The sequence below is a fragment of the Macaca fascicularis genome, chromosome 3, assembly GCF_037993035.2.
Source record: "Macaca fascicularis isolate 582-1 chromosome 3, T2T-MFA8v1.1".
Taxonomy (NCBI): Eukaryota; Metazoa; Chordata; class Mammalia; order Primates; family Cercopithecidae; genus Macaca; species Macaca fascicularis.
Window position 1 is genome coordinate 184,758,097 of NC_088377.1, and position 25,506 is coordinate 184,783,602.

At 46.1% G+C, this 25,506-nt stretch overlaps 1 protein-coding gene across 3 annotated transcripts; it reads right to left on the reverse strand.

Annotated features, from left to right (window-relative positions):
* Positions 1-25,267, reverse strand: TRPV5 (transient receptor potential cation channel subfamily V member 5). 3 transcript variants are annotated; one of them, XM_005551026.5, is made up of 15 exons: positions 24,813-25,267; positions 21,810-21,907; positions 21,519-21,641; positions 20,887-21,024; positions 20,482-20,580; positions 20,151-20,326; positions 19,554-19,700; positions 17,006-17,218; positions 7,434-7,520; positions 7,259-7,335; positions 6,832-6,997; positions 6,589-6,655; positions 4,458-4,726; positions 1,463-1,569; positions 1-775 (listed from the first exon to the last, which is right to left on the reverse strand). In XM_005551026.5, the coding sequence occupies exons 1-15, from the start codon at positions 25,079-25,081 to the stop codon at positions 481-483; spliced, it is 2,331 nt and encodes a 776-aa protein (XP_005551083.3). In that variant the 5' UTR covers positions 25,082-25,267; the 3' UTR covers positions 1-480. The 3 variants fall into 3 exon arrangements, 2 of the variants coding, with proteins under 2 accessions (XP_005551083.3, XP_073892283.1); XM_074036182.1 differs by lacking the exons at positions 1-775; positions 1,463-1,569 and having other exon boundaries at positions 4,534-4,706; XR_012432954.1 differs by lacking the exons at positions 1-775; positions 1,463-1,569; positions 6,832-6,997 and having other exon boundaries at positions 4,655-4,726.
* Positions 25,268-25,506: the final 239 nt, after the last annotated feature.

Here is a 25,506-nt window from a genome sequence, read left to right on the forward strand (position 1 = left end):
TAAGGAGACTATTTTATTGCAGTTGGGGTTTGGTTGCTAAGTGGGGAGAGAGACCTACAGGAGGTTGGGGAAAAAAGAAGGGCAACAACCTCTATGCCATGCCTGGCTCTTCCCACATAAGCCCTGGGAAGCCAGAAAAGCCTCACAGCTTACTACTTTCTAGGGTCTGCGTGGGGCATTAGAGAAATGGTCCTGACATTAATCTAGCATCCCTACCTCATATCTTTAATTGCCAACCTCCTTTTTCCTGAGATGTGGGACTTCCAAGAACCCAGAAAATATGTGAGACAATAGATGACCATTGCCCATTGCCAAAATTCTGATGTGAAATGTGAGATATGGCCTTTTCGGGATTGTTCTGTCCCACCCTCCCATGAATAACAGGCACAGAAGTTAGACACTTGCATAGGCAGAGGTCTCCGTCTCTGTCCCCGTCCCCAGGCCAACCTGGAGTAAGGTCAAGAGTGACAGCGATGCTAATCAGAAATGGTAGACCTCCTCTCCATCCCCCTCACTAAGGTTCAGTCCAAGATCCAAGTGCCCCAGGGTGTTTTGACGAAGGATCTCCCAGCCTCGGTGACTGCTGCTCTGGGAGGTGGTCCGGGATAGGGAGGAATTTGGAAGAGCCAGGGAGGCTCTGGCTAGAGTCCCACTCTCAGCCCCAGAGGGCTGTTTCTCAGATGGATGCTCCTGGTCATCCTCCTTGTCTGAGTTCTTGAACGCTTCCACATAGCGAAGCACTCGCAGAGGATTCTGATCATTGTGGTTCTCAACCCTGATGAGGGGAAAGGGGAAAGGACTCAGTCCAGGTGGGGAGAGATGGGCAGGGGACAAGTAGAGGCGAACATTTAGAAAGCAGGGTCAAGAGGGAAGGAGAAAGAAGGGAGCAGAGTTGAAACAGGAAGAGTATCTCGGATCAGGTGAAGGGAGGTCATTGGAGGGCAGGCTAACCTGGGATAGAGATAATCGAGGCTGAGCAATCAGGGCTTGCAGGGTGGTAGGACGCACACAGCGGTGTGTGTGTGTGTGTGTGTGTGTGTGTGTGTGTTACTAATACATGGGAATGTGAAAGAAAACAGAGCCAACTAATAGATAAGTGTGTCACGAGGATGATGAGATGCAATTCAGGAAGTAAATTTGAGGAGAGAGGAGGATCACGCCAGGAGATGAGGGCAGAATATGAAGGAGGAAGTTAGATCCAAGCCAAAAGTACACTGAAAATGAAGGTCAGCTCAGAACAAGGTGACAGCAAGTCTGGTAACCCATGCTGACGTCTGAGCATGGACACATGCACACAACCTTTTACACGTGGCTGCCCTGAGGTACACACAGCATTCTTCCTACCCCTCCACTTCAGCTCCAGCCCCCTCCCCTAATGCAGGCTCCAGGACACCTGTCGGTCACCCTTGCTTCCGTGGCCTTATACATATCTGCAGTTTTGCATGTGCACACAGTCACTCACCGCAGGAACCAGCGGTCCCCTAGCCCGTACTCGCACCCACAGATCCCGGAGCGAGGCCACAGGCAGCGAGGCAGCTTCCGTTCCAGCATCACTGTGGTGGCCACGACCTGGAAGGAGGCAAGAGGTACAGGAAAAACTCTGAAAGAGCCATGAGGTTCAAAGAGGCACGGAGGCCACTGACAAAGGGAACCAAAGGCAACCAGTGAGATAGGACACTAGAGGTCAGTGGTGAGAACAGCCACCTATTCACCCCACAGCCTGTGCCAGGCACCGTGAAACCAGTTTCACTCATCAAGAAATGAGAGAGGATTTTTTGTGAGTGTTTTGAATAAAATAGTGACCCTTACGTTCCTATTCAGACTCATGGAAAATGAGTCACTCCAAACTAATCTCAATTTGTTTCTCATATAAAAGCCATGGACCAATTATCTTGATTTAAATAAAATGATTAAATAGAATCTCTGTGATCTTGGGGATGAATTGATACTGTTACTGTTCAGGGAATTTTCAGCAAATTAAATATCCATATCTTAAGAAGGAAACGGGTTGATTAATGACTGCAAAGTTGGCAGGGAAATTTCTGGTAGCAAGTCCACCACACGTTCTGTCCTTTGCTCAGCCCTCATTAATTACTTAGATGAAATGTGGAAAACAAGCTTATCAAATATGCCTGTGACACAAAACTGGGAGGGATATGTAATAAGTGGGGCAACAGAAGCAATATAAAATGGTATCACTAGGTTGGAATGCTGGTGTAAAATCATTAACAAGAAATTTAAGTAAACCAAATCTAAGGTCCTACATTTACATTTAGGAAGCTTAGATAAGTGAGTCATAGAACAAAGGTGTGGGTGTGCCAGCTGATCACAGGCTTAATAAGGGCCATTTGTATATTTACTAAACAACCTGACTCTGCTTTACATGCCCTTAGCATTACGTCCAAGTAAGGAAAGTCAAGGTCCCGCTTTGTACCGCATTGCTCCAATCATATTGGGGACTATTCTAGTTTCAAAGGAACCATGATCTATTAGAGCATGAACAAAAGGGTCCAATCAGAATAGATCAGAACCAGGAAGGCTTCCTAATTGAAGGAGTGGCAATCTTCAAAATAGCAAATTATTCACCTCACGTTTTTCTACTCCCTGTCTTCCTCATTACTCCACACTTCTTTCAGTTTGTTAATTGCACCAAGTTCCCTCCTAGCCCAGGACTTCCAGTCATTCTGTGCTCTTACCCTGGATAGCTGTTCTTCTTTGCCTTGAAAGGAATGTTTATTGTTCCTCCTGAGCCATCATGCAGCCCCATCCTTCCTCAGGTAACAGCACCCAGTTTTCATTTAGGGAATTGCTCCCTCATCACTTTCAGTGCATTGGTTTGAGTGGACTGGGCTTCACACAGTTCCGCTTAATTAATTTATTTTCCCCCAAACCTCCCCTCCACCACCATCACCAACACCTCCACTATCTAGTCCTTGGTCTTTCCTTAGATTCAATGATGTGCCTATGACCCAAATGTGTTCCCATGAGATGGAACATGGAAGGAATTGGCAGAGGGAAAGATGTTCTTTTAAAGCCTACAGTTTTGCCTGGCACCAGGAGCCTCACAGAACACAACATGAGTGGGGCCCTTAGAGCTGCATATTGCAATGCAGGTCCTCATTCTTTTTGGAGTTTGGAGCTTCTAGAAGTGATCTCACAAACACGATGGGAGAGCTTGCCTTAGAAGAGAGGTCAAAAGAGAGTCGAACAGAGGAATGGATGTAATGTATAAGATGTGGATCTGCATTCTGGCCAGATAATTCTAAAGTTAGTTTAATTCTCTAAACTTCTCATTTACGAGGACTAACACATCCTCCTCCCCTGTTTAAAAATCTAAAAGTCTGTTTGAGTTTGATTTTCTGTCCCTGTAGCCAAGAGTCCTAATTGCTACTAACCTTGACCTGCATCCTTTTCCCTCCTTCCTTTTAACTAGCTAGTTCTTGCTCACCTTTGGGTTCTCATCTTAAATGTTGCTCCCTCAGGAAAGCACGTCTTCACCTCCCAGTTCAATTCCTCTGTTGCATCCTCTTCCTAGCACCTTACATTCTCTATGGCACTTTCGCTGCTGTAATTTTACAGCTTTTTGTGAAGTCATTCACTTCATGCCTGTCTTTCCAACTAAACCGTCAGCTCCGTGAGGGCATAGATGGTATCTGTTGTGTTAATGCTCATGTCCCTAGCTCCTAGATGTTTGCCAACACGTAGCAGGGTCTAAATGATCATCATTAAATGAATGAAAAGTCTAAGGGAAAAATGATGGCTATATTCAAGTATTTGAATGGTGCTTATATGGAAGAATGTGTTCTGTGTTATATGAGAGGGAAAGACTGGGGCCAAAGAATGAAATTTTAAGAAGATAGATTTTAGCTCAATGCAACATGAATGTCTAATAACAAAATCTTTAAAAATATGGGAAAACTCCCTTCCTCCCAAACTCTACCTGAATTTAAAAGATAATAAAGTCCTAATTAGTATTAAAGAAGATATTGAATGACCTTCTGATCAATAAATGATTATTATGTTAAGTAGGAGGTCAACTTGAGGGCCAATGAGGGTCACTTCCAATTCTAATATTTGTCGGTCTATGATGATATAAAGAAAAGTTCATAGAGAAACAGGGATTTATAGAAGCAAATAGAAGATAAGGTCCAAATTGAAAACTGGAATATACCAGAACAAGGTCACTTCTAGTTCCTACTGGACTCCAGGATCACTCCTAGGTCTACTTTTCACCTGTAAGCAACAACCCCACTTCTTGCCACTATCCTCCATTTAATCCTCCTTCTGCCCCTTCCATTTATCCACATGTACCTCAGTTTTATGCAAACCTCTGTTAAGGTGACAGCCTCATTGAGTTTTTCTGTGACTTTTTTAAGAATGATTCACCATAACATTTTCCACTTTGATTTTTCTCTCCATCCCCTGCCTCTTAGCAAGACTAACACAAATAAACTTACCTGGGCCCTCCAGAGCTCATCCCGCTCCTGGGCCACCCGCCAGTGGGTGTCACCCATCATGGCGATGAACAGGTTGAGCATGAGCAGTGTGGCAATGATGGCGAAGGCGAAGTAGACAACGCTGAACATGAAGGGCAAGTCCACATCGTAGTTGGCAGGAGCATCAATAACAGTGAGAAAAAGCTCGAAGGTGCTGAACAGTGCCATGGGGTAGTCATAGAACTGCCCCAAACTGGTTGGGTCCTCTGTCTGGAAAATGATATAGAACGCTGCTCCGCCCAGGAAGAGACATGGAGATTGGATAATGGAGTTATCACAATAAGCATGGACATGGTTAGCACTTACTCTATCTCTGATATATATGTATATCTAAATACACTTGCACACTTGCACAGATAATTACATACTAATAAACGTAGTTTCCTGTGGAACTGTCTAACCCTAAGATGTCCTATGATTAAGTTCACCACTCTGGGTAATGGTCATGGTAATAGTCATTTAACAACAACAAAATTGTATGTGTGTGCAGTGTGTGTGTTTGTATGGATAATGGATAATAGGTCACCTAACTGGTTTTTACATTTTAGAAAACCAAATACTTAAAAGGCAAGTTATTATAAGAATGCATGGAATCTTCAACAATTTTTAAACAACAGAACACATGAACAGGCTAAAAGAAGAGCCCCTTTTTATCTTGATGGCCTCTAGATAACCCTCCATCACTCTGACATTCCCTGAGTGAACCTGAACCAACATAGGAAACGGATTTCTGCTCAGGGTGGAGCCTACTGGATAGCAGTGAGCGTAATGGAACTTCAGGACAGCACTAGACTGCTTGAAAGCCTCCTCTCTGCATAAGGAGCTGAAGCACAAGGTGATTCTGAGAGCAGAAACAAGGTCTATGATAAAGCATTGCCTCCTTATTTATTTAAGAGAAAAGCAAGTGCAATGACCAAGAAGTGATCATTTAGAGAGCTCTGGATAGAGGACATCTACAGAAAGCCACTCTGCGACCATCACCTCATTTTGTAATCTGTGTTATGTACAGATGTAGATGGCCAAGGAGTGGGAGGAAAGGGTACATAAGGGCGTGGGGTGGAAAACTCCAAACAGGCAGAAAGCCATCATTTTACTCTTTCACATTTCAGATTTTGGTGGGGGTTTTGTTGTTGTTGTTGTTGTTGTTTTGTTGTTGTTGTTGGTCTGTTGTTTTGTGGGAATCCCCATTGAACGGGAAATTCCTAAGGATAGCAATGGAGTCCTCTGCACTGAGTCATTGCTTTTTAGAGATGGGAGGGACTCTTAAAGCTCATCTAGTGACTCTTCTTGTCTAATAGATGATCAGTTGCAGACACTGAGGACTGAATTTGAGCTACTGGCCTTTTGCTTTCAGACCTGGGCCTTCCTCTTTCTGCCCCTCCCTAAGGACTCTCTTCTGTTCCTCCACCCACCCTCTCCTTCCCTCTGGCTCTCCACCTGCCTGTGTTTTCCTGCTGTGCTGTTCCTTTCTTTTGCTCCCTGGCACTTTCACTGGCTGTTCCTTGACTGGGTGCCTGTGTGTCCCTGTTCTCACAGTCTCTCTTCACAACTCTTCTTTTTTGTTTTCTCTGTCATTCTTCAAACTGTCCAACTGTTTTTCTGCATCTCCTGTTTCTAATTCTTTCATATTTTTTCTCAAGTTTAAATGACTACATATAGAAAAAAAGCAAGTTATATGTTGTTGAGTGCTTTATGTTTCCTCTTCTGAATTGTAAACATGGGAGAGTTAAGCATGGCACTATCTCTGTTTGTTCACATGGTTTTCTGAGATCCATGACTGGCCAGTCTTTCCTGTTTAATGCCCTATTCTCACCAAAAGTCTTTTTCTGTCTCTCCTTTAAAGATCTTGCAAGGCAGTTAGTGAACATGAATGTTATTGGCCCTGAACACATGACTTTACCTTCCTAGGCCAACCTGAGTGGCCCCTGGTCTATAAATATGGGTGTGCTTTTAGACTCACCTTCCAACAGGAAAAAAAAAAAAAAAAAAAAAAGCAAAATGAAGTGCAAATGAGAACTGAGAGCAAGAATGAGAGTGAACTTTCTGGAGAACTGGATCTGCTGCTCTAGTAGAAGAGGGAATGGTGCCTTACCAGAGGCAAATCCCAAGATAACCACAGCCAACAGCCAGCAGAAACGCATTAGGTCTCCAAAAATCATCTGCAGGAAACAGAGAAGGGAGAAAGGGTGGGATGATTCCTTTTCCACTGCCTCTGAGGAGCTAACGCTAACAGATCAGGAGGCTCCCATAGTTCCACCAGCCCCACTCTACCTCCATCCCTCTGTCTGGGAAGGTCTTGTGCCTGAGGCAGAGGAAGCTTTGGGAAAGCACTGACCTTCTGGATCATGATGGTGAAGGGACCCAGCATCTGGAATCCTCGAGCAAAATACATGACACTGCACCAGCCCAGCACCAGGGCAAAGGACATGGGCACCACCTCCCCATTGGTGTTGGTGAGCCGCATCGCCATGGTCACCAGCACCAGGGAGGCATAGGTGATGCTGGGGGGAGCAGACAGCAGGGAGTGAGAGACAAGCTGGAGCTATTCTAGGTCCCTACAGCACAGTGGTGACTGGGGTGGTACCCACACACTCAGGCTTCGTCTTTACACCTAAAACACACATACAGTTACACCTACAAGTCCACTGGAGAGAAGTCCTTGGAGTGAGAGTGACCCGAGGCCTAGATATCAGAGAGTGAACTGGAGACAGGAAAAGATTCTGGCAAGGAAAGGCAGGGGGCTGGAATGAGGGGATACTCACATGATGACATGGAATGGCCCCCCAAGAATTGTCTGTCCAAAATAGCGAGAGGCACCGACCCTGAAGATGTCTGGGATCTGGGGAAAGGACAGCAAAACAAAAAGACAATGTGGACTGCGGTTCAGTCTGGGCCTTAGATGGGATGGGCTTAGCTTGGACCCCACCTGCACCTCACCTCTAGGAGCAGGATGATCACAGCCCCAGTGACGCTCACCAGCTCCCCCACCAGCCTGATGATATCTTCATGTGTCTCATAGGCCTCCTATGTGAGGAAATTCAGAAGAAGTGCTTTCTGATGGGCAAAGAGTCAAATCCTTTTGTGCAAATGATTGAAAGCTGCTAAAGTCCATCCACAATAAAGGAAAGCTCCCCTTCCCACCAGCATCACCCCACCCCCATTGTACTTGCCATTGTGGGTAACTCTGTGACCAGGACAGGAGTCTATGTATCCAAGGTTTAATAGATGTCACATATGCTAATGTCTTGAGCTACCATCTAGCAAAACCGCCTTTTCTATAGATGCTTGTAAGCAGAAATTTATGATGTATATACTGAGCAGCTGAGAACATATTTCAGAGCATCAAGTGAGCCAACAGGAAGAGGTATTAGTGGCTTGGGATGGTTTCAGCTATGTGGAAAGTCCACCTTTTCCAAACTCATCATGGCTCCCAGTGGGAAGAATACACTGTAAACATATCACAGAATTCAGGTTCCCTCACGGGCCCAAAATCTACTACCTCTAGTGAGACCTTGAACCATTCATGGAAAAATCTCTGAACTTGAGGTTTCTCATCTGTAAAATGGAGGCTACAGTGCTTACTTCCCAGAGTCATTGTGAAGCTTACATTAATGATATATTTGCATGAACTTTATAAATCATAAAGCACTATAGATATATTCACTGTGGTTTTATTATGATTTGACATTATAGAAAAGAGCAGAAAAGGGGCTAGAGACACTATGAGGAAGGGTCCCTGCCTATCCTGAGCAGTAGTTGTAGAAGGTACAGTCCAAGGGTCAAGGTGGAATGAAGACCACTCTACTTCAATGCCTGCTACTTCATGGTGAAACTTATGCATTATCACAGATGTAGTGCTAGGATCCTACATTAATTATCCTTATCTTTTTGAAGTTATGAGCTCACTTGAAAACATAATAAAAACTGTATACCTTCTTTCTAGAAAACTGTGTTCACATATAGAGAATTCCCACATGATATTGCACAAATAATTTCAACACATGCAAGCAGCCTTTTGACTTTTGGGAGCTCTGTTGTCCAAGGTCACATCTCCTAATAGTGCACCCAAGAAAGGAGTTGAGAATCCCCTGGGGCCAGCAGGAAAGCTGATGATTTAAGCTGGGGAGAATGTGATCCCTTGTTAGCATAAGGAACAGCAATTATCCCTGCTCTGCTAATCAGCTGGAACCTGTAAGTATCTCTCCAGACGTTACTGCAGCAGCACACTCACCTGTCCAGTGAGAGGCAGCGCTTTTGACATAGGGAACCAAGAGACACTAGGACAGAAGCTTCTGTCTGTGTGTGTGGAGATCTCTGTGGTCTAACAACCTGTGACCAGACATCAGTCAACACTTTTTTTTTTTTTTTTTGGCTTAAAAAATTGTATGCTCTGTAAGCTTTTCTGACATGTCTCTCTCTTGAGAAACTAGTAAATTTTATTTTATCATATAATAGAAAATTTCTTTTTTTACTTGCTTCCAAAGAATTTCAGAGTTTTTGTTTTATTTTGTTTGTTTTGTTTTTGTCCTCCCGCTCTAGCAACTATCTTTGAATTCCTTCTCTTCTCTCCTGAAATTCAGTTCATGGACTGTGTTCTTTTTCTTTATTTTAATGTTTCTATAGCATCTGTCTTTTAGTGTAAAACATGCCTACTCCTTCACAGAGTCAGGTAGTGAGTAGGAGGATAAATAACAAATACATTACTTTAGAAACAAAATAACATTAAATATAGAAATAACTACATCTATGCCATATATGTGTCTGTAAAAAATTATTGTTATTTTAAAAATGTTGTGTCTTGCTTCAATATGTCTGAAAAAATGCTACCAATCTTTTCTTGCCTCAAGAAGAAAAGAACTACACGTAAGTTGGCGAGGAGAACTAGGAAGATCAGGGCGTCCCTAGAAGCCAGCCAGGAGTCACAGCAGCCATTCCTTCAGGAGATGAAAATGAAACCCTCTAATGCTGGGGAGAATTTTGGCCACCAAATTCTCCTGCTGGGGCTTCCTCTCACCAGTTCAACAGATTTCTTTACAAGTACACGTTCCCCTGCACAAATTCACTAGGGCGTAATGGAGGTGTTCAGAAACCCCAATTTTTTGCCTCTGCATTACCTGGGATCTGACTGACCTAGAGAAGCTGCCTCCAGCACTCTGTCCCTGGGGTCCTTATCCTTAAACCAGGCTGCAAAGTGCCACAGACTCCTGAGAGCCCCCTTCCTTGCTGTTCTCCAAGACCAGAATACAAACCCTTCTGTAGGGTTTTGTTTGCTTTGTTTTGTGAACTACTGTCTCTGGAAAACAAAAATAATATATGTGTGTAAAAGTTGCAATAGAAATAATGATGATAGTGGGCTTTTAAAGCACTTTGATTTTCTTTAGATTTTCTGGGCAACTCCAGTGTTTCACACTGATATATAACGTTAGCTCTTGCTTTAAAATAGATACTCTTTGCAAAGGTAAGGAAGATTTCAGTATTTCAGAGATGGAAAGGGGCATGAAATTGAAGTGAAAATAGGCTTACCTTTTAATTAACCACCTTGCACCCCTAGAATTAAATCCTAAGCCCAAACTGGTAATGGATGTTTCTTTTAATTTTTAAAATTCTATTCTCTGGAAATTGCATTCAAGACTTTTTTTTTTTTTTCTAGATTGAGATGCTGATTCACAACTCTCTAGATTTAGGGTCCTTATGAAAACACTGTTTCCTGGTTATGTTTGGCAAAGTAAATTATCAGAGCACCCATTCTCCAGTCCTACTCGTTCAGTTCCCAGTTCTCTCTGACATGTTCTCCTTTTCCTTGGTTAACAGAACTACTGCCTTAGGGCAAACCCATGCCGTCTACCATCTAGTTTACCCTACATCTATTTCCGCTTTTTCAACCCACCCCCCACAATGCTTCTGAATTGATCTTTCTGAAACAGAGATATCATCCTGAGACTTCTCTGTTTAACATCATTGCTAGCTCCCCAATGCCTTCAGAATAGAAATGCAGGAGAGGTGGCAGTGGAGGGTGCTCTTTAATCTTTATCATCATAGAAATTCACTAGATAAGGTCTAGATTTGATTAGCAATTAGAGATAGAAGCATTTGATTCCAGGGATGCAGAGGTGATGCAGGAAGGAAGAGCTAAAAGAAAGAAAAACTGGTTGTCCTCCGTGAGTAAGACATGGGTGAGAAGGAGGGGTTGTCCAGGACGCAGTTGCTCTCTATCAGATCTGCCACTTGATTTGTAAGTCATGAGCACGATGTACCTCATTTTCTTTTAATTAGGAAAGCTCAATGTGAGATAAGAATGTAAAAAATAAAACCAGAGTACCAAACGGGATGTACAAAATCCTCGCTACTATGGCCCCTGCCCTGTGTCCTCATACCCTGTGTGAGCTCCGGCCACATTGAGCTATTGGGGTTCTGGGTTGCTAAGTCGGGACTCTGCGCAGGCTGTGCCACTTTGTCAGAATGCCTTCCTCCACCATGTTGACCTGGCTCATCCTCACCGATGCCTCAAGACTCAGGTCAGGCCAACACTCCTCCTGGGCCTCCTTTCCTGCCCCTCCATGCCCAGGTCATGTGTCTCTCCTGGGACATGTGGAGCTGCTGCGTATTGACAGCCCTCTCTCATCACTCTGAAAGTGTCTGGGTACCCCATGTCTCACCAGTAGTCTTAGAGCTTCCTGAGGGCAGGGATGCCGCCCTCCTACTTTTTATCCACAAATGCACACAATGTGGTAGGCACTCAATTGGTAAGAAAGGAAAGAAGGAAGGAGAAAAAGGAGAGAGGAGACAGCAGGTGCAAGCTGAGCACTGCCTAAGAGATGCAGAAGGGTGGTAAGGAGGACAGGAAGCGGGGATGGAGAGACCTATCTGGAGGCCTAAGAGGAAAAGAATGATAACTAATTGTGCTTTTCTGAAATTTTCAGATTCCTACATCAAGGTCACCTAAGCAGGCTTGGCTAACAATGCACAGAGAAAATACTCCAATCCACCCCTGTAAAAATAAATATCATCTAACAATGACTGGAATTTTTTACTCCACAACATGGCTTGCAATTTAAGGAGCTATCAACAACCAAATCCCCTATGCAGGCTGACATTTATACATCACTGAGAATTGTCCTAATGAGATTTGCTCTCACTTCCCAGCCAGCTGAGTTCATTGCCTTGAAGAGAATGCCCAGAAGGAGTGGGCACAGCAATGCCTGGGGCACTACTGGGTCGTAAGGGCCAGGGATGTACCATGAGGAAAGGATGGGGAACATAGACCACCCCAGTGGGAAGTGGGAAGGCCCCAGAACAAGTTGTCAAGCCCAGCTCTAGACCTTTTTCCTTCCCATGATCCCAGACTTGCGAAGGAATGAAGTTCTCAGAGAAAGCTCTGCTAGCTTTTATGAAGAGCTTCTCCAATTCCCTAACTGGACATGAGTTCCTAACCAGCCCATCAGAATCAAGTGGTAAATCTTTGTCACAACACACATGTCCAGGCCGACCCTGGGTTAATTTGGAGCAAGAACCTGGCATTTTCTTGAAAAGTTCTGTAGGTGTTTTGGACGTGTACCCCAAGTTGAGAACCACTGGGCCATAAAGAGAGAGAGCGATCTGGTTCCCATGTAAGTCAAACTGCCTTCCAAGGGTTAATTTCATGTCCCAGTCTCTGCATTTTCTCAGGGGGATTGGCTTGGGAGATTACCCCTTTCTTCTGAAGAGTCTTCACCCATTCCCGCAGAGTTATGACTTGCCTTATATGCCAGTAGGTTAACTCCATCAAAAAATAGTGCCAATCATCAAAACTGGAGAAGAGCCAGTATCTCAGTATGTGGGGGTGGGAATCCTTCTATATCTGATCCCCTCCCACAGCACTTCTCAAGTGCCTCTAATCTTGACAGGGAAAGATGAGATGTGTAAATACAAGTGAGTGTGGCAAGCCCTGGCTAGCCAAGAGAGAAGACTGGGACCTAGCACATCACTCTGGAGGGAGAAATGGCCTTGTCTGGTGTGTAAATGTGAGGATTCTGAAAGGAAGCAGACCTGCAGCCCAATCCCAGTGCTGCCCTTGCTAGCTCAGTGTCTTTGCCAAAGTATTTAAACTCTCTTGACCTCAGATTCACCATCTTTAAAGTGGTGATGATTGTATTTACTTGTTAGGATTTCTACGAAGATTAAATGATAGAATAATGCTTTGTAGGCCGGGCGCGGTGGCTCAAGCCTGTAATCCCAGCACTTTGGGAGGCCGAGACGGGCGGATCACGAGGTCAGGAGATCGAGACCATCCTGGCTAACACGGTGAAACCCCGTCTCTACTAAAAATACAAAAAAAAAAACTAGCCGGGCGAGGTGGCGGGCGCCTGTAGTCCCAGCTACTCAGGAGGCTGAGGCAGGAGAATGGCGTAAACCTGGGAGGTGGAGCTTGCAGTGAGCTGAGATCCGGCCACTGCACTCCAACCTGGGTGACAGAGCGAGACTCCGTCTCAAAAAAAAAAAAATAAATAAAAAAAATAATGCTTTGTCACTCAAAATATGGTCCACAGAATCACAACACTGGCCTCCCCTGGCAGTTTACTGGAAATGCCAAGTCTCAGGTCCCACTCAGCCTTACTGTCAGAATCCACATTTTAATAAGGCCACTTTAATATGTGCTGGGATTACAGGTGTGAGCCACCATTATTTTTTGCTTGCTAAACTGTAATAGCCTCCTGACTGGTCTCCCTATGTCCCTCCTACCACCCCCTACATCTGTTATTCACCATGCAAGTCAGTTCCCCTGTTTAAAATCCTTCTGACTTCCCATTACCCTGGGGATAAAGTGTAAAATCCTCAGCATGGCCTTTAAGACTCTACATAAATTGGGAAGGATCTGTCTGGACAACCTCACCTGGAGGTACCCACCCCAGCTCCCTGTGCTCTGGTGAATCTTCTTTCAGTTCCTAGACTTTGGTGAGGTTATTCCTGCCTTGAGGCCTTTGAATATGCATTCTTTCTGTCTAGAACTCTCTTTTCACGTTGAATTCATACCTAGATCTCAGCTCAGTCATCTTTCTCAGAAGCAGTCTCTGGCCTCCCAGAGGGACCAGGTCCCTGCTATAAGTTGTTTTTTCCCACTCTGTGCTTTTCTCATTATAAGAAAAAAATAACATTGATGCCAACAGTCACAGATTATAATGAAGTATCTATTTGTATGATCATTTGATTAACAAACCAGTCTGTAGACTCCAAGAAAGCAGAGATTATGTGTGTTTTGCTCAGACTATGGTTGTTGAATTTCCATCACCTGAAACAGTTGTTTGGCCTGCATGAAGCTCTCAATAATAGTTTATTTAATTAATGGATTAGCAAAATATTTCTGGGAAAGAGAAAAACAAAGGAGTGCTGAAGAGAATCTTTTTCAAAAGTCAAAAAAGAGATGTGACAAGAAATTTGAACCACCTACTGAACAGTACTCCAGGAATCTAAATGACCAGAGTGGTGGGCCTAGGACTGGAAAGGCAGAGCTGCACTGACCTCAAAGATGGAAGCCAGGGGTTCTCAACCCTGGTAGAACATTTGGCTCACTCAAAGAGTTTCTTAAAAATACTGAGGCCAGAGCCTCAGCTTCAGACATTCTAACTTATTAGGTCTAGGGTGTAGCCTAGTTATTGTACTAGCTTCCTAGGTTTCTAGCGCGCAGCCTGGGTTAAAAATCACAGATCTAGCACGTAAGATTTTCCTAAGGTCAAACAACTATTAAATTTCAGAGTTAGGGCTAAAACCTGAGCTGCTGGACTCTTGGACTTTGAACATTTTACTCACCTGGAAATCTAAGAGAACTAGTACTATAGTTCATGCTGCTCTGTCTAAACCAAGTAGAAATATATGGAGATAGAAGTTAACTCAAATTAATAGAGTTCTGGGAAATCTCTAGTAAAGCAGGACTTTAACGGCTGAGCAACGAGGCACCTTAGAGTCATTAAGATGTCCCCCAAATTGGACAGAAATAAACTAACTCCAGCTTTACAAACATCAGCTTTTGTGTAGTTTTTGTTACCTTATACAGAGGAATTTGTTTTCTCTCATCTGTTCTGACATGGTGATGTTGCACTACTCTCATAAAATCCCAGATATTAAACTAGAAAGGATCTTAGGGGTCCTGGAGCCCAGTGATTTCCACAGATCCCAAGAGATCTGCAGAGGAAGTCCTGAAGTGACTGAGATCCCTGTGACCCCAGAGTTATTAATATAATTGGACAGTAAAGCATTCATTCATCTAAGAAAAAGCTCCACCAGCTAACGAATATGTCAACAATTGCATGCGTCAAATCAAGACACTGTATTTGTGCGTTTTCATTTTTTCTAAGACTTTCAAGTAAGAAAACAGCAGGAAAAAAAGGAATTTCCTATTATTTAACAAATCTGGTGCACTGTGAAAACAGAATCTTTCAAATCATGATGATAAGTTTAGAAGCTTCGGATCTAATCCAAATGGGCTTACTACTGAATAAGAAGAACATAGTCATCCCATAAATCAGGTCCAGGGCTCAAAGCATAGGGACTTTTCACTAGCGTTCTTTGTTATCTAACCCGTTCCAGCAGCATTCTCAATCCTCTTACCCACCCACTTCTCCACCAAGAAAAGAATATCTGAAAGTCCAAAGTCTTCTCTTTGAGCTGAAGTGGCTTTCACTGAAGCAGAAAGCAAAAGGGTAAAAATGCCAAGGTACACGAAGAAAGGCAGAAGAGAGAAAGAAAGAAGGATGGGTCAGATGTTTAGCTATAATTATGCTTCTGAGTCCTGAAGCAAAGGAGGCGATCTTTTAAATATAGAATATCTGGATCAAAGAAATGTGTTTGTACATAACAAGCCCCGTCCCAAAGAGATAGAGACACACAGGAAGGAGATTTTTGGTCATCAGTGGCTCAGCATTGCCCACCTTTTAACCCAGAGTCCTGTCTACATTCAAAATGCAGAAAATCTCCAAGTAAGTTTGAGACAAAGGAAGGTTGGAGAAGACACATCTGAGGATATAGAGCCAGGAGCACTGGAAAAGTCCAGCAATCCCCACCTTATTTGTGTTTTCTCAATTTCTAATTATTCCTCCCTCCACTTGCCATCTCCTAACTGTCCTTATTTCCCTCATGTCTCCATGCCAGGGACAACTTTCGTGCCTAGACTGAGATGTATGGAGCACAACTACTTCCAGCATCTCTAACACATTCAGGCTTGTCTTCCCCAGGCAGCAAGCCCTACTTGGTGAGAGGCAGTGGATCTGGACACACAACACACTGCATATATATATAGAGAGAGCCTATATATATATAGCCTGTATATATATATATATATATAGAGAGAGAGAGAGAGAGGCAATTCTAGATATTGCCTCTCTCTCTATATATAGGCAATATATATATATTAGGCTATATATATATATATATAGGCAATTCTAGAAACAGGAGAGATGGAGTGTCTCTGCCTGTCATGGGGTTCACTGGGGCTCTTTGCCCTGTTCTCTGTGCATACCGCTGTCTTTGGTCTAAACCAACTCAGGGTTTTTGCTTCTTGGCTATAAAAAGTTTATATTCTCTTTCCGACCCAAACTACCCTGCTTCCTAGTCCAGGCTGAGCTATACCTATGACTGCTCTCTCCTGCATTGAGATAAATCTCCAATTACTTAGCTCTCACTTGCTTTGCAAAATCTTTTTCCTGGTCTTTTGCTTTCTGCTACATACCTACATCACCTTCTGTGTATTTTCAGCTCACCAGGACAAAAATTTTAGTAATCCACAAAGAGTCAACCCCCCAAAGGTAGCTATATTTGTTCAATATGTATATTCAGAAGTGCTCATTAGAGTCTACCCTTTGTGTTGCACTAAAAGGAGGGTTTACTTTCTTCAACAGCAGATTTCTGTATTTACTCTGTACATCTAATAAGTCCTCTTCCTCACCCTAGTTTTCCCTTGGCCACCATAACACAGAATGGCAGGCCCACACAATAAATGGAGCCTCAGAGAGTCTTTACTTCAGCCTGATACCCAATCCAGACATCTTTCTGCAGAGTGTCTGAAAGGCAGTCAGACAGCTGACACATTATTCCCATGGGCCCATACAGACAGCACACAGAAGAGGATGCAGGCCAGCAGGGCTGTTTGTGTTGCCCCAACACAACAAAAGACTCAGAAATGGACTTGGAGCACAATTTTCCTCCTTGGAACAATAGAGTTTACCTTGAACATCCCACTACAAAACCCTGATCCTTTTTGTAAATTACCAAAAAAATTCACAAAAGCACAGGCTTACTCATGCCAAGCACGCTTTCAAAGTTTGTGTGAGAAAATCCACAGCTCCCTGGACAAATGCACTTGTGCTCATTAAACCCCATCTCTGGCCTCTTGGTCTCATGTCTAATTTCTACCTGGGTGTTTAGGAGCCTAAACCTGCTGGAACCCAGAAGGTGGCATTGTCCCTGAGCAACACGGCTTCGTTTCCAGCACCATCACCCCATGATGCAATTCCCTTTCATCCCCTTCCAAGGAGAATCACCTGTAGTAGTTTTTGCTGGAGGATGGTGATGTCTCGAGAATGAGTGCGGTTGCCACCACGAAACTTAAGGGGGCGGTAGACGCAGCACGTGGTGAAGCAGATCATGTAGAGCAGGTACAAGGCAGCCAGGATGCAGAAGTACGGCCGGCCATACTTGTTCCACTTGAAGCTCACCAGCTCCTTCACTGGGGTCTGTTCCAGAATTTGGCGAGCCTGGCATGGAAGTAGAGTGAAACTTGGGATGACCAACACAGAAGGATGTTGTTTATCCCACTGGGTACCAGAAGAGGCAGGGCAGCAACCATCATTCATTCAGCTCATCAGTCACTTCTTTGACCAACAACTAGTATATTTCTCGCATATGGCTGGGCCTTGTGCTAGTGATACAGGTAAACGATTATAGCAGTAACCACAAGGCACCATAGCACCAAAGCGGATTTAAAGGATGAGTAGTAGTTAGTTGAGTAAAGGGAGAGTTAGGAAAGATCATACCATAAGGTAGCAGCAGTTGCCAGGTCAGGAAAGTCCGAGAAACCATTGCCCATTTGCAGTTGAGATGTGGTTGGGGAGAGGGGAGAATCTATTGGGAGTGGTAGTCAGAAAGGAAGAAAAGGGCCAGATCATCATGCATTGTAAATGCCAAAGTAGGAAGTTTGTATTTTTGTTTTTTTCTAAATATAACAGAAAGCAACAGAGGAGTTCAAGCAGGGAAGTGGTCAGATTTGCTCTAGAAGTATTGTTGGGCTAGAAAGAAGCAATGGAGGTTACAGGCAGTAGGATGTGGCAGGGTGGGATGGTGCTCTGATATAAGCAGCCAGTGAGATGTTAAAGATACACAGGAGAGGGGATGATGGATGGGAGGAGGCATCTGAGAAATTAGAAAGAGGCAGATTCAAAGCGCAGTAGAGTGATTAGCCATTAACAGCATGAATACCTTTTCTATTGAAGCTGGAGGGGAGAAGAGAGACAGTGGGCAGTTCCCAGACATGCCTGGCAGTGTAGGGCAGGAAGCTGAAGGATCCCCAGTCAGAAAGCCTCTATTTTTGTCCTAAGGCAGGAGTCTAGGTCCCAAGGCAGTAGTCTAGGTCTTCTGAACTACAGCTGAAGGTAGTGAAGGATGTGAAAGGGGGCTAGAAAGGAAGATTTACGGAGGAAAAAAGCAAGTGACCCAAGACATGTATGAAAACTGCTGGAGAATATTGAGAATAGCTTAAATCAAAGACCAAGGATGTGTGGTGGCGATATCCACACAGTGGGATTGTTCTTTCAATACCTAAGAAATCCTGCTCAAGGTGTGTCTGTTTCCAGGGATATTCTCTGAGGAAGATCTCACAAACTGGCCACTCAACTTTTCTTCTATTCATTAGTATTAATAATCATTCATGTTTTCTGGCTCTGTAAAGGTTCCTGGGAAATTCTCACATGGCAGATAAAAAGCAAAAACCATATCTTGGCACTCTCATGGAGTGTCCTGGAACCTGGAAGTATTTTCTCCTCTCTACTGTAGTCTTCAACAAATTTTCCTTTCCCTCACATCACTCAACCCAGCATTGTTGAATGGTCTACATGTTGCTCCCTCTTGAAAAAGTTCCTTTTTTCCTCATCTTCTTGGTGACTCCCAATTCTTCCTTGAAGATCCAGCCCCAGCATTTCCTCTGTGACATCTTCTCTGGTCTATCCAAGCCAAATTAACTCTACCTCAATGTGGCTGTCTGCATGCATGGTACACACAACTATTATGGCATATGTCATACTCTGTTGCAATTATTCAGGGCAGGGACTGAGAATTGAGGAAGCTGATGAACAGGAACTGTGTTGTATTTATTTCTGTATTGTTTGTTTCTTGTGTAGTGCTTGACACACAGCAGGTGTTCAATATGCTTGCATGAGTCCATTCTCACATTACTATAAAGAACTACCTGGCACTGGGTAATTTATAAATAAAAAAGGTTTAATTGGCTCATGGTTCTGCAGGCTGTACAGGTTCTGGAGAGGCCTGAGGAAATGTACAATCAGGAAAAAAGGCCAAGGATAAAGCAGGCACATCCTACATCGCCGAGGCAGGAGGAAGAGAGAGCAGGTGGAGTGCCATGGGCTTTTAAACAACCAGATCTTGTGAAAACTCACTATCACGAGAGCATCAAGAGGGAAGTCTGCCCCCAAGATCCAATCACCTCCCACCAGGCCCCTTCTCCAACACTGCGGATCACAATTCGACATGAAATTTTTGCATTTGGACACAAATGCAAACCATATCAATGCTGAACCAATGAATGAATATGAGGAAACAACTCTTATTTGGAGTTTCTCATCTGAAATGTTAGAACGAGAAAGGTAGGTAGAAGGGACTAGAGCTAAGCAGAGAGACAGGGGATTCAGGAGAGGAGTGTGCATTGGACTTTTCCCCAGGTCCCAGGAGACTATTCTCATCTCCACCTATTATAAGGCTGGGAAGTGCCTTGGGCCCAGGATCTTAGTAAGTGGACAGAATCTGCACAAACACTAAATTCCCTCACATGACAGCCCTGATCCTCCTTGGCATCCATACCTCTCGTTTATCAGAGGAGACCACAAGCTCTAGGAAGGACAGTTCCTCTCCCCAGGAGTCGATCTCTGTGAGGTCGTAGAGAATGGAGGTCAGGGGTCCATATGTCCACTGGATGTGCCTCCGCTTCTGCATCAGGTGCTGGAACATCTGTGAGACCACCAGGATGAGTGAGGGGGCCAACGTGTGAGAAGGTGGTCAAGGGGAACAACTCCATTGCATGGAGCCAGTTGCCCACCCCTTGAGACAGACAGTGGGAATCAACAAACCTCTGCATCTACAAGCTTCCCCTTTTTTGTCATCTTTCCTGCTCCAAAACCCCAGAAAGCTCAGAAAGAAGAAAATAGGCAAAGGAAGCTAGAGCTTTGGGTTACCATAGCACATGCGTTAACGTGAGGTTCTCAAATCCTCTTGAGCCAAGGAACATGAGGCTGAAGATTTCAGTGATGGAATAGGAAGCAAGGGACCACCATCCCTTTGAGTAGTTTGGGGAAAAGAGATTTTAGAGAAAGGTGGATCCTTCACCTCTATTTTTCCCAGGGCCGGAGGTAGGTTGAGGGTCATTAGAAAGACACCTCAGGGATGGGGAGTGTCTCTCACCACAGTGTTACCCTCCACTGCAGCCAGCTTGAAGGGGGTGAGACCCTGGTGATTGGGCACGAGGTCCAGGGGCTGCATGTGGTCCCCATGTCCATCGTAGGACAGCAGCAGGTTGTACATCTGGCAGGCAAAGGTTTTGTTGGGCTGGAGGATGAGGATGTGTAACACTGTGTTTCCTGGGGAGGACACAGGGTATCATGTGGCCACTGGCCTAAAGTCCCTGATGTCCCCATCCCCACCCTGAGGTCTTCCTGAAGGTCCCAGTCCCTCTCTTCACCCGGCCCCTCGCTCCCTGCAGCATCTCAGCTCCCCTCCCCATCCCAGCTCTTACCCAGGGAGTCCTGGGCCCGGATGTCAGCTCCATGCTCAATGAGGAGCCGCACGATCTCCTCGCTGTTCACACAGGCAGCAAAGGACAAAGGGTGCTCCCCTGTGGACACAGAGAGATCCATGGCAGGAGAGTGCAGGATGGCAGGGTGGGGTGGGCAGTCTCCCCCAAGTAATGGCCTCCTCCTCATCCCCCACATCTCAGCTCTAGGCTGAGGGACACTCTTCCAGCAGAACCAGAGGAAGGATGGTTGGGGGAATTGGCTTCTGGCTTAATTAAGCCCTAGAAGGGCTGCCCATCCCAGCTGCCCAACAGTTGGAGCTGAAGGCAGGAACCTCCTGCCCTGGCCTCCCTCTGCCTTGCCCGCCTCTCCAGCCAACCATCCTCCAAGCCCAACCCTGCTCTCACCAAAATAGATGAGGTTGCGGGGACTATGGCAGAAGGCAGTGCCTGTGGCTCTGGCAGAGACACTGGCCCTGCGGGTGAGCAGGGCTCGCACCAGGTTCACGTTCTGGTTCACAACAGCGATGTGCAGTGCAGTCTGACCTGGCCCAGAAACAGTCATCATCAGGGGTCTGCCTCTGTCCCCAGTTCTCTCAGGGACACAGCATCCCCCACCATCCCTCTCAGGACATTCCTGATAGATCTTTGCATAGACTTGTGCCCTGGGCTTGGCAGGGTGGCCTGGGACTGAGAGCAATTTGTCCTTCAGGCTGCCCTGCTCTTTGACCTACCCCTCAGTTATTGGGAGCCAGTAGGGGATTGCTATGAATACAATCGTTCTCGTGTTGCTATGAGAGAAAGAAATTGAGATAGGTCCTACAGGGACTGTGGGAGGATTGAAAGGAAATGCTAAAGGAAGCCACAGATTGGTAAAAGCCAAGACCAGGACCTTTGCATTTCTCCCAACTCAACTGAGCCTGTTCTCCTGACCCTCTATCTCCCCACCCCAACCCATCCTTCAGAAGCCAATTTTAAGAGACAACAGTACACCCTCCATCTCAAAGCTTCTGCCTTGAATTACTGTGTAGCCTCCTTACCTGCAAAAGCCTCACATGTGGTGGGCTCAAAGACCAACTCTGGGGCAGCCTCCATCAGCACCAAGGCCGCCTCCAAGTTGTCATAGAGGGCTGCTATGTGCAGTGCCGTCTCCCCCAGGGCTCCTGGAGTGGAGTAAGACAGAAATGTTAGACACTTTTCAGATTCCCTTGAGGAAGGGGCCTCAGGCTCCAGAGACACCCTCCAAGGCCCCATTTCACAAAGTCGAAGTCTTGGGGAGGAGGGGTAGGTGCTTCTGCTCCCACCTCCATCCCATTAAATCCAGATCCCACCTCTTTGTCGAACGTCACAGGTGCGGTCCAGTAGAAGTTGCCTAAGAACAGACAGGTCATTTTCCTTGGCTGCTCGAAGCAGTGGAGACTCTAGAATCCTGGGGAAAGGTGAACGTGAGTTTGGAAGAGACAGTCAGAGCAGAATGAGGCCAAGGGCAAAGGGGATCTGAGACATTCTTTAAGACCAATGTGACTCACACAGTGTGCAGTGACAAATTGGAAAGAAGTGCCTACTGGACTCGAATGACCGAGGCTGGACTTGGGCAAGGGTCAGCCCCAGGGCCTTCCTTGCAATTCACTTCATGGTGATTCTCCTGTGAGGATGGCCCTTGAAGCTCTGCTGGAGGGGAAGAATTAATAGGAAGACAACCTGTGGTCTGGAAAGAGTGGTGTGAGAGTCTCTGAGAAGAGGACCCTAGGCTTGGCTGAACTCATCTAACCAGAGAAACTGTCTCAGATCCTGGATAGTTGGAGAGCGGGACAGAGGGCACTTCCATCTGCGGTCCCCCTGCTCCTGGGCCTGCTGAGCCTACTGTCTTTAACCAAGGGGAGTCTGGGAGACCAAAACAGAGCGGGAGGAGGGACGGACCGACTGCTAGATCTTTCTTAGGCATTTTGAAATTTGTGAAATGTGTGAGGCACTAAAGTTCTGACTACTCCCTCGGGGGTTTTTTTTTCGTTTTTTTTGTTTTGTTTTGTTTTGTTTTGTTTTTTTGAGGCAGAGTCTTGCTCTGTTGCCCAGGCTGGAGTGCAGTGGTACGATCTCAGCTCACTGCAGCCTCTGTCTCCCAGGTTCAAGCAATTCTCGTGCCTCAGTCTCTCGAGTAGCTGGGATTACAGGCACGCACCACCAGGCCCAGCTAATTTTTTGTATTTTTAGTAGAGACAGGGTTTTGCCATGTTGACCAGGCTGATCTCGAACTCCCGAGCTCAGGCAATCCGCCCGTCTCGGCCTCCCAAAGTGCTGAGATTACACTGCGCCCAGCCTCCTCCGGTTATTTAGATACAGATCCCTGCAGGGGGTGGAGAGTTGTGGGGTGAGTTACAGGGTATCTGTTTCTCCTGTGTGATACCCTTAGATGCAAGGGTCTAAACAGCTTGTTTATTTGGGTGTGTCTCAAGGCAAAACAGGTTGAGATATTCATTCTCCAGGACCTCTGTTAATCTTTGTTTCTACCATACCCAGATTTGAATCTAACAAGAGATAAAGCTGAAGCCTCTCCGACTAGACGTATGTATATTGGCCCCAAAGGCAAGCACAGGGTGTGGGGGGAAGAACAGAAAGGACAGGCCGATGAGTGGCTCCTCTGAGGTCCCCACCTCCAAATCCTTCTGTTTCAATAGCCCCAGGAGCCAGAGAGAAAAAGTGTTTTTATTTTATTTATTTATTTATTTTTGAGACAGAGTCTCACTCTATTGCCCAGACTGGAGTGCAGTGGTGTGATCTCAACTCACTGCAACCTCCGCCTCCCAGGTTCAAGCGATTCTCCTGCCTCAGCCTCCCAAGTAGCTGGAACTACAGATTCCCACTACCATGCCTGACTAATTTTTTATTTTTGCTAGAGAGGGGGTTTCACCATGTTGGCCAGGCTAGTCTCGAACTCCTGACCTCAGGTGATCCACCCACCTCAGCCTCCCAAAGTGCTGGGATTACAGGTGTGAGCCACCACACCCAGCCAAAGTGTTTTCATTTAAAGAAGAAGCTTTTAATCTAAAGTTGGGGCCTGGGTTTACCTGTTAGAGCAGTGCTCCTAGGAAGGGCCATTGTGAGGAGTCAGTGTTCCCTGCCCCTTCTCACCCAGGGAATCAGTCCCAGGGAGCCCAGTGTCCCTGACCAGCCCAGAGTGGTCAGGGCTGAGCTTGCAAACTGACCCCCATCCTGAGGTCACTGCACAAAGAAAGTCCTTGCCTCCCTGGCCCTCTAGCCCCACTGCCCCTCTGCAGAGAGTCCAGATTTGGGCTGGAGTCTCACTTTCTCAGAGACCCAGGGGTCCCACTCTAAAGCAGGAAGGTGAAAATTCCACTGCAGGTATGGGATGGGGAGGTGAGGAAGCAGAGGGCTTGCCGGTATGAGGGCTCAGAGGGACTTGGGACCAGGCCCAACGTAAACCTGCAAATGCAGGACCCCTTGTTCAAAATTATTAAGAATCTGAAGACGAGGACAGCAGGGCATTGAACCAAGCACAGGAATCTTCTGGAGTACAGGGGAGACCTTTGTGACTGCTAATGTCTGCTCACCAACCTCACCCCTCAGGCAGCTCTTGGGCGGGAGGCAAGCCCCAAAACATTTGGAGGCGGAGGCTGCCCATAGGATTCGTCCCTGCCCCAGCTGCTCTTCCTGGGACTGGACCTCAGGGCTAAGCCATGAAATGATTTACCTGCAGGTGTGCTAGCCCTGCCCGAACTGAGAGCTCTCCGGGAGCAGGCACAAGTCTCATTCAATCTTTGTGTCATTGGGACCTAGCACCCCTCTGCACACAGTAGACTCAATAAAAGGCAGATGGACTGAACTCAGAACCCTCCAGTGTCACCTGGGCTGCCCTCCTCAGCTGGTCAGCACCCAGTGTTACCCCAAACAAAGCTCTCCTCCCCTTTCCCACACAATCCACTTTCATTCAAACGAATGGTGTTTCCTCATCGTGCTTCCACCACCCACAGGAGTGCATCCCCTCTCCAGCAGCCTGCTTCTGCCTGCCCTCCCCATCCCACACACCCTGGCTTCTTCCCTCTGGTGCTTTTTGGTCCTCTCACTCCCCCTCGGCTGTCATTCTGCCTCTGTCCTTAGGTCTACCCTCAAGATTTCCCTGGGTGGCCCAAAGTCACGTCCTCCACCACCACTAAAAGGGGCCAGCTGGGATTCCGTCATTGGGTGGCCTGGAAGGAAAGGGTGTGTCCGAGTGGCAGGCACTGAATTCTGGGGTGCTCTATTCGGGAAGCAGGCCCAGGTGGGTCAGAAGGACTGATGACCACGGCGGTAGGGCCACGAATCCTTCTGGGACCTACCTCTTCTGCTGCAGCATATGAAGCTTGTCCAGGTGCTGGTCCCAGTCTTGTTCTCTGACAAGAAAGGAGGGCAGAAGTTTCTGGAGTTGGCTCCTAGGCCCTTCTGCCTTAGATAGAAAACCCCCCATGCTTCTCCTTGCAGGCGCTGGCAGATTATAGAAATGTGGTGAAAGAAACAGGTCAAGGATGACAGCAGCTGAGCAAGAGATGGGGTCTGTTTGAGGCTGGTACTCTGAGTTTATCTCCTGTATGACTTGTGTATGCAGCATGCAGCTTGTGGGTGTGTGTGTGCATGCAGTATGTGGGTTGTGAGGTGTGCGTGTATGCACAGTGTGTGGCTATGGTGTGTGTGTGTGTGGGTGTGTGCATGCAGTGTGTGGTTGTGAGGTGGTGTGTCTGCATGCAGTGTGTGGTTGTGAGGTGGTGTGTGTGCATGCAGGTGCGCTGAGGGGACTGAGCGCCCTGCCTGGGGAGAAGTGCTTTTCCTGGAGGGGGAGGAGCTCTTTGCAGAGCTGAGCCCCAGGGCCACAGAACCACCTTGGAAAAGAAAAGGAGGAGGGGAAAGAAGGTTCCTAACTGTGGGCTGGGACGGTTGAGACCCAGAGAAGCTGAGGGGTAGGGCAGAGGAATTCGGAAAAGAAAAGGGATGGAAGGTGGGTCCACAAACAAGGTGCAAGGTGTGTGGTTAGTTGGA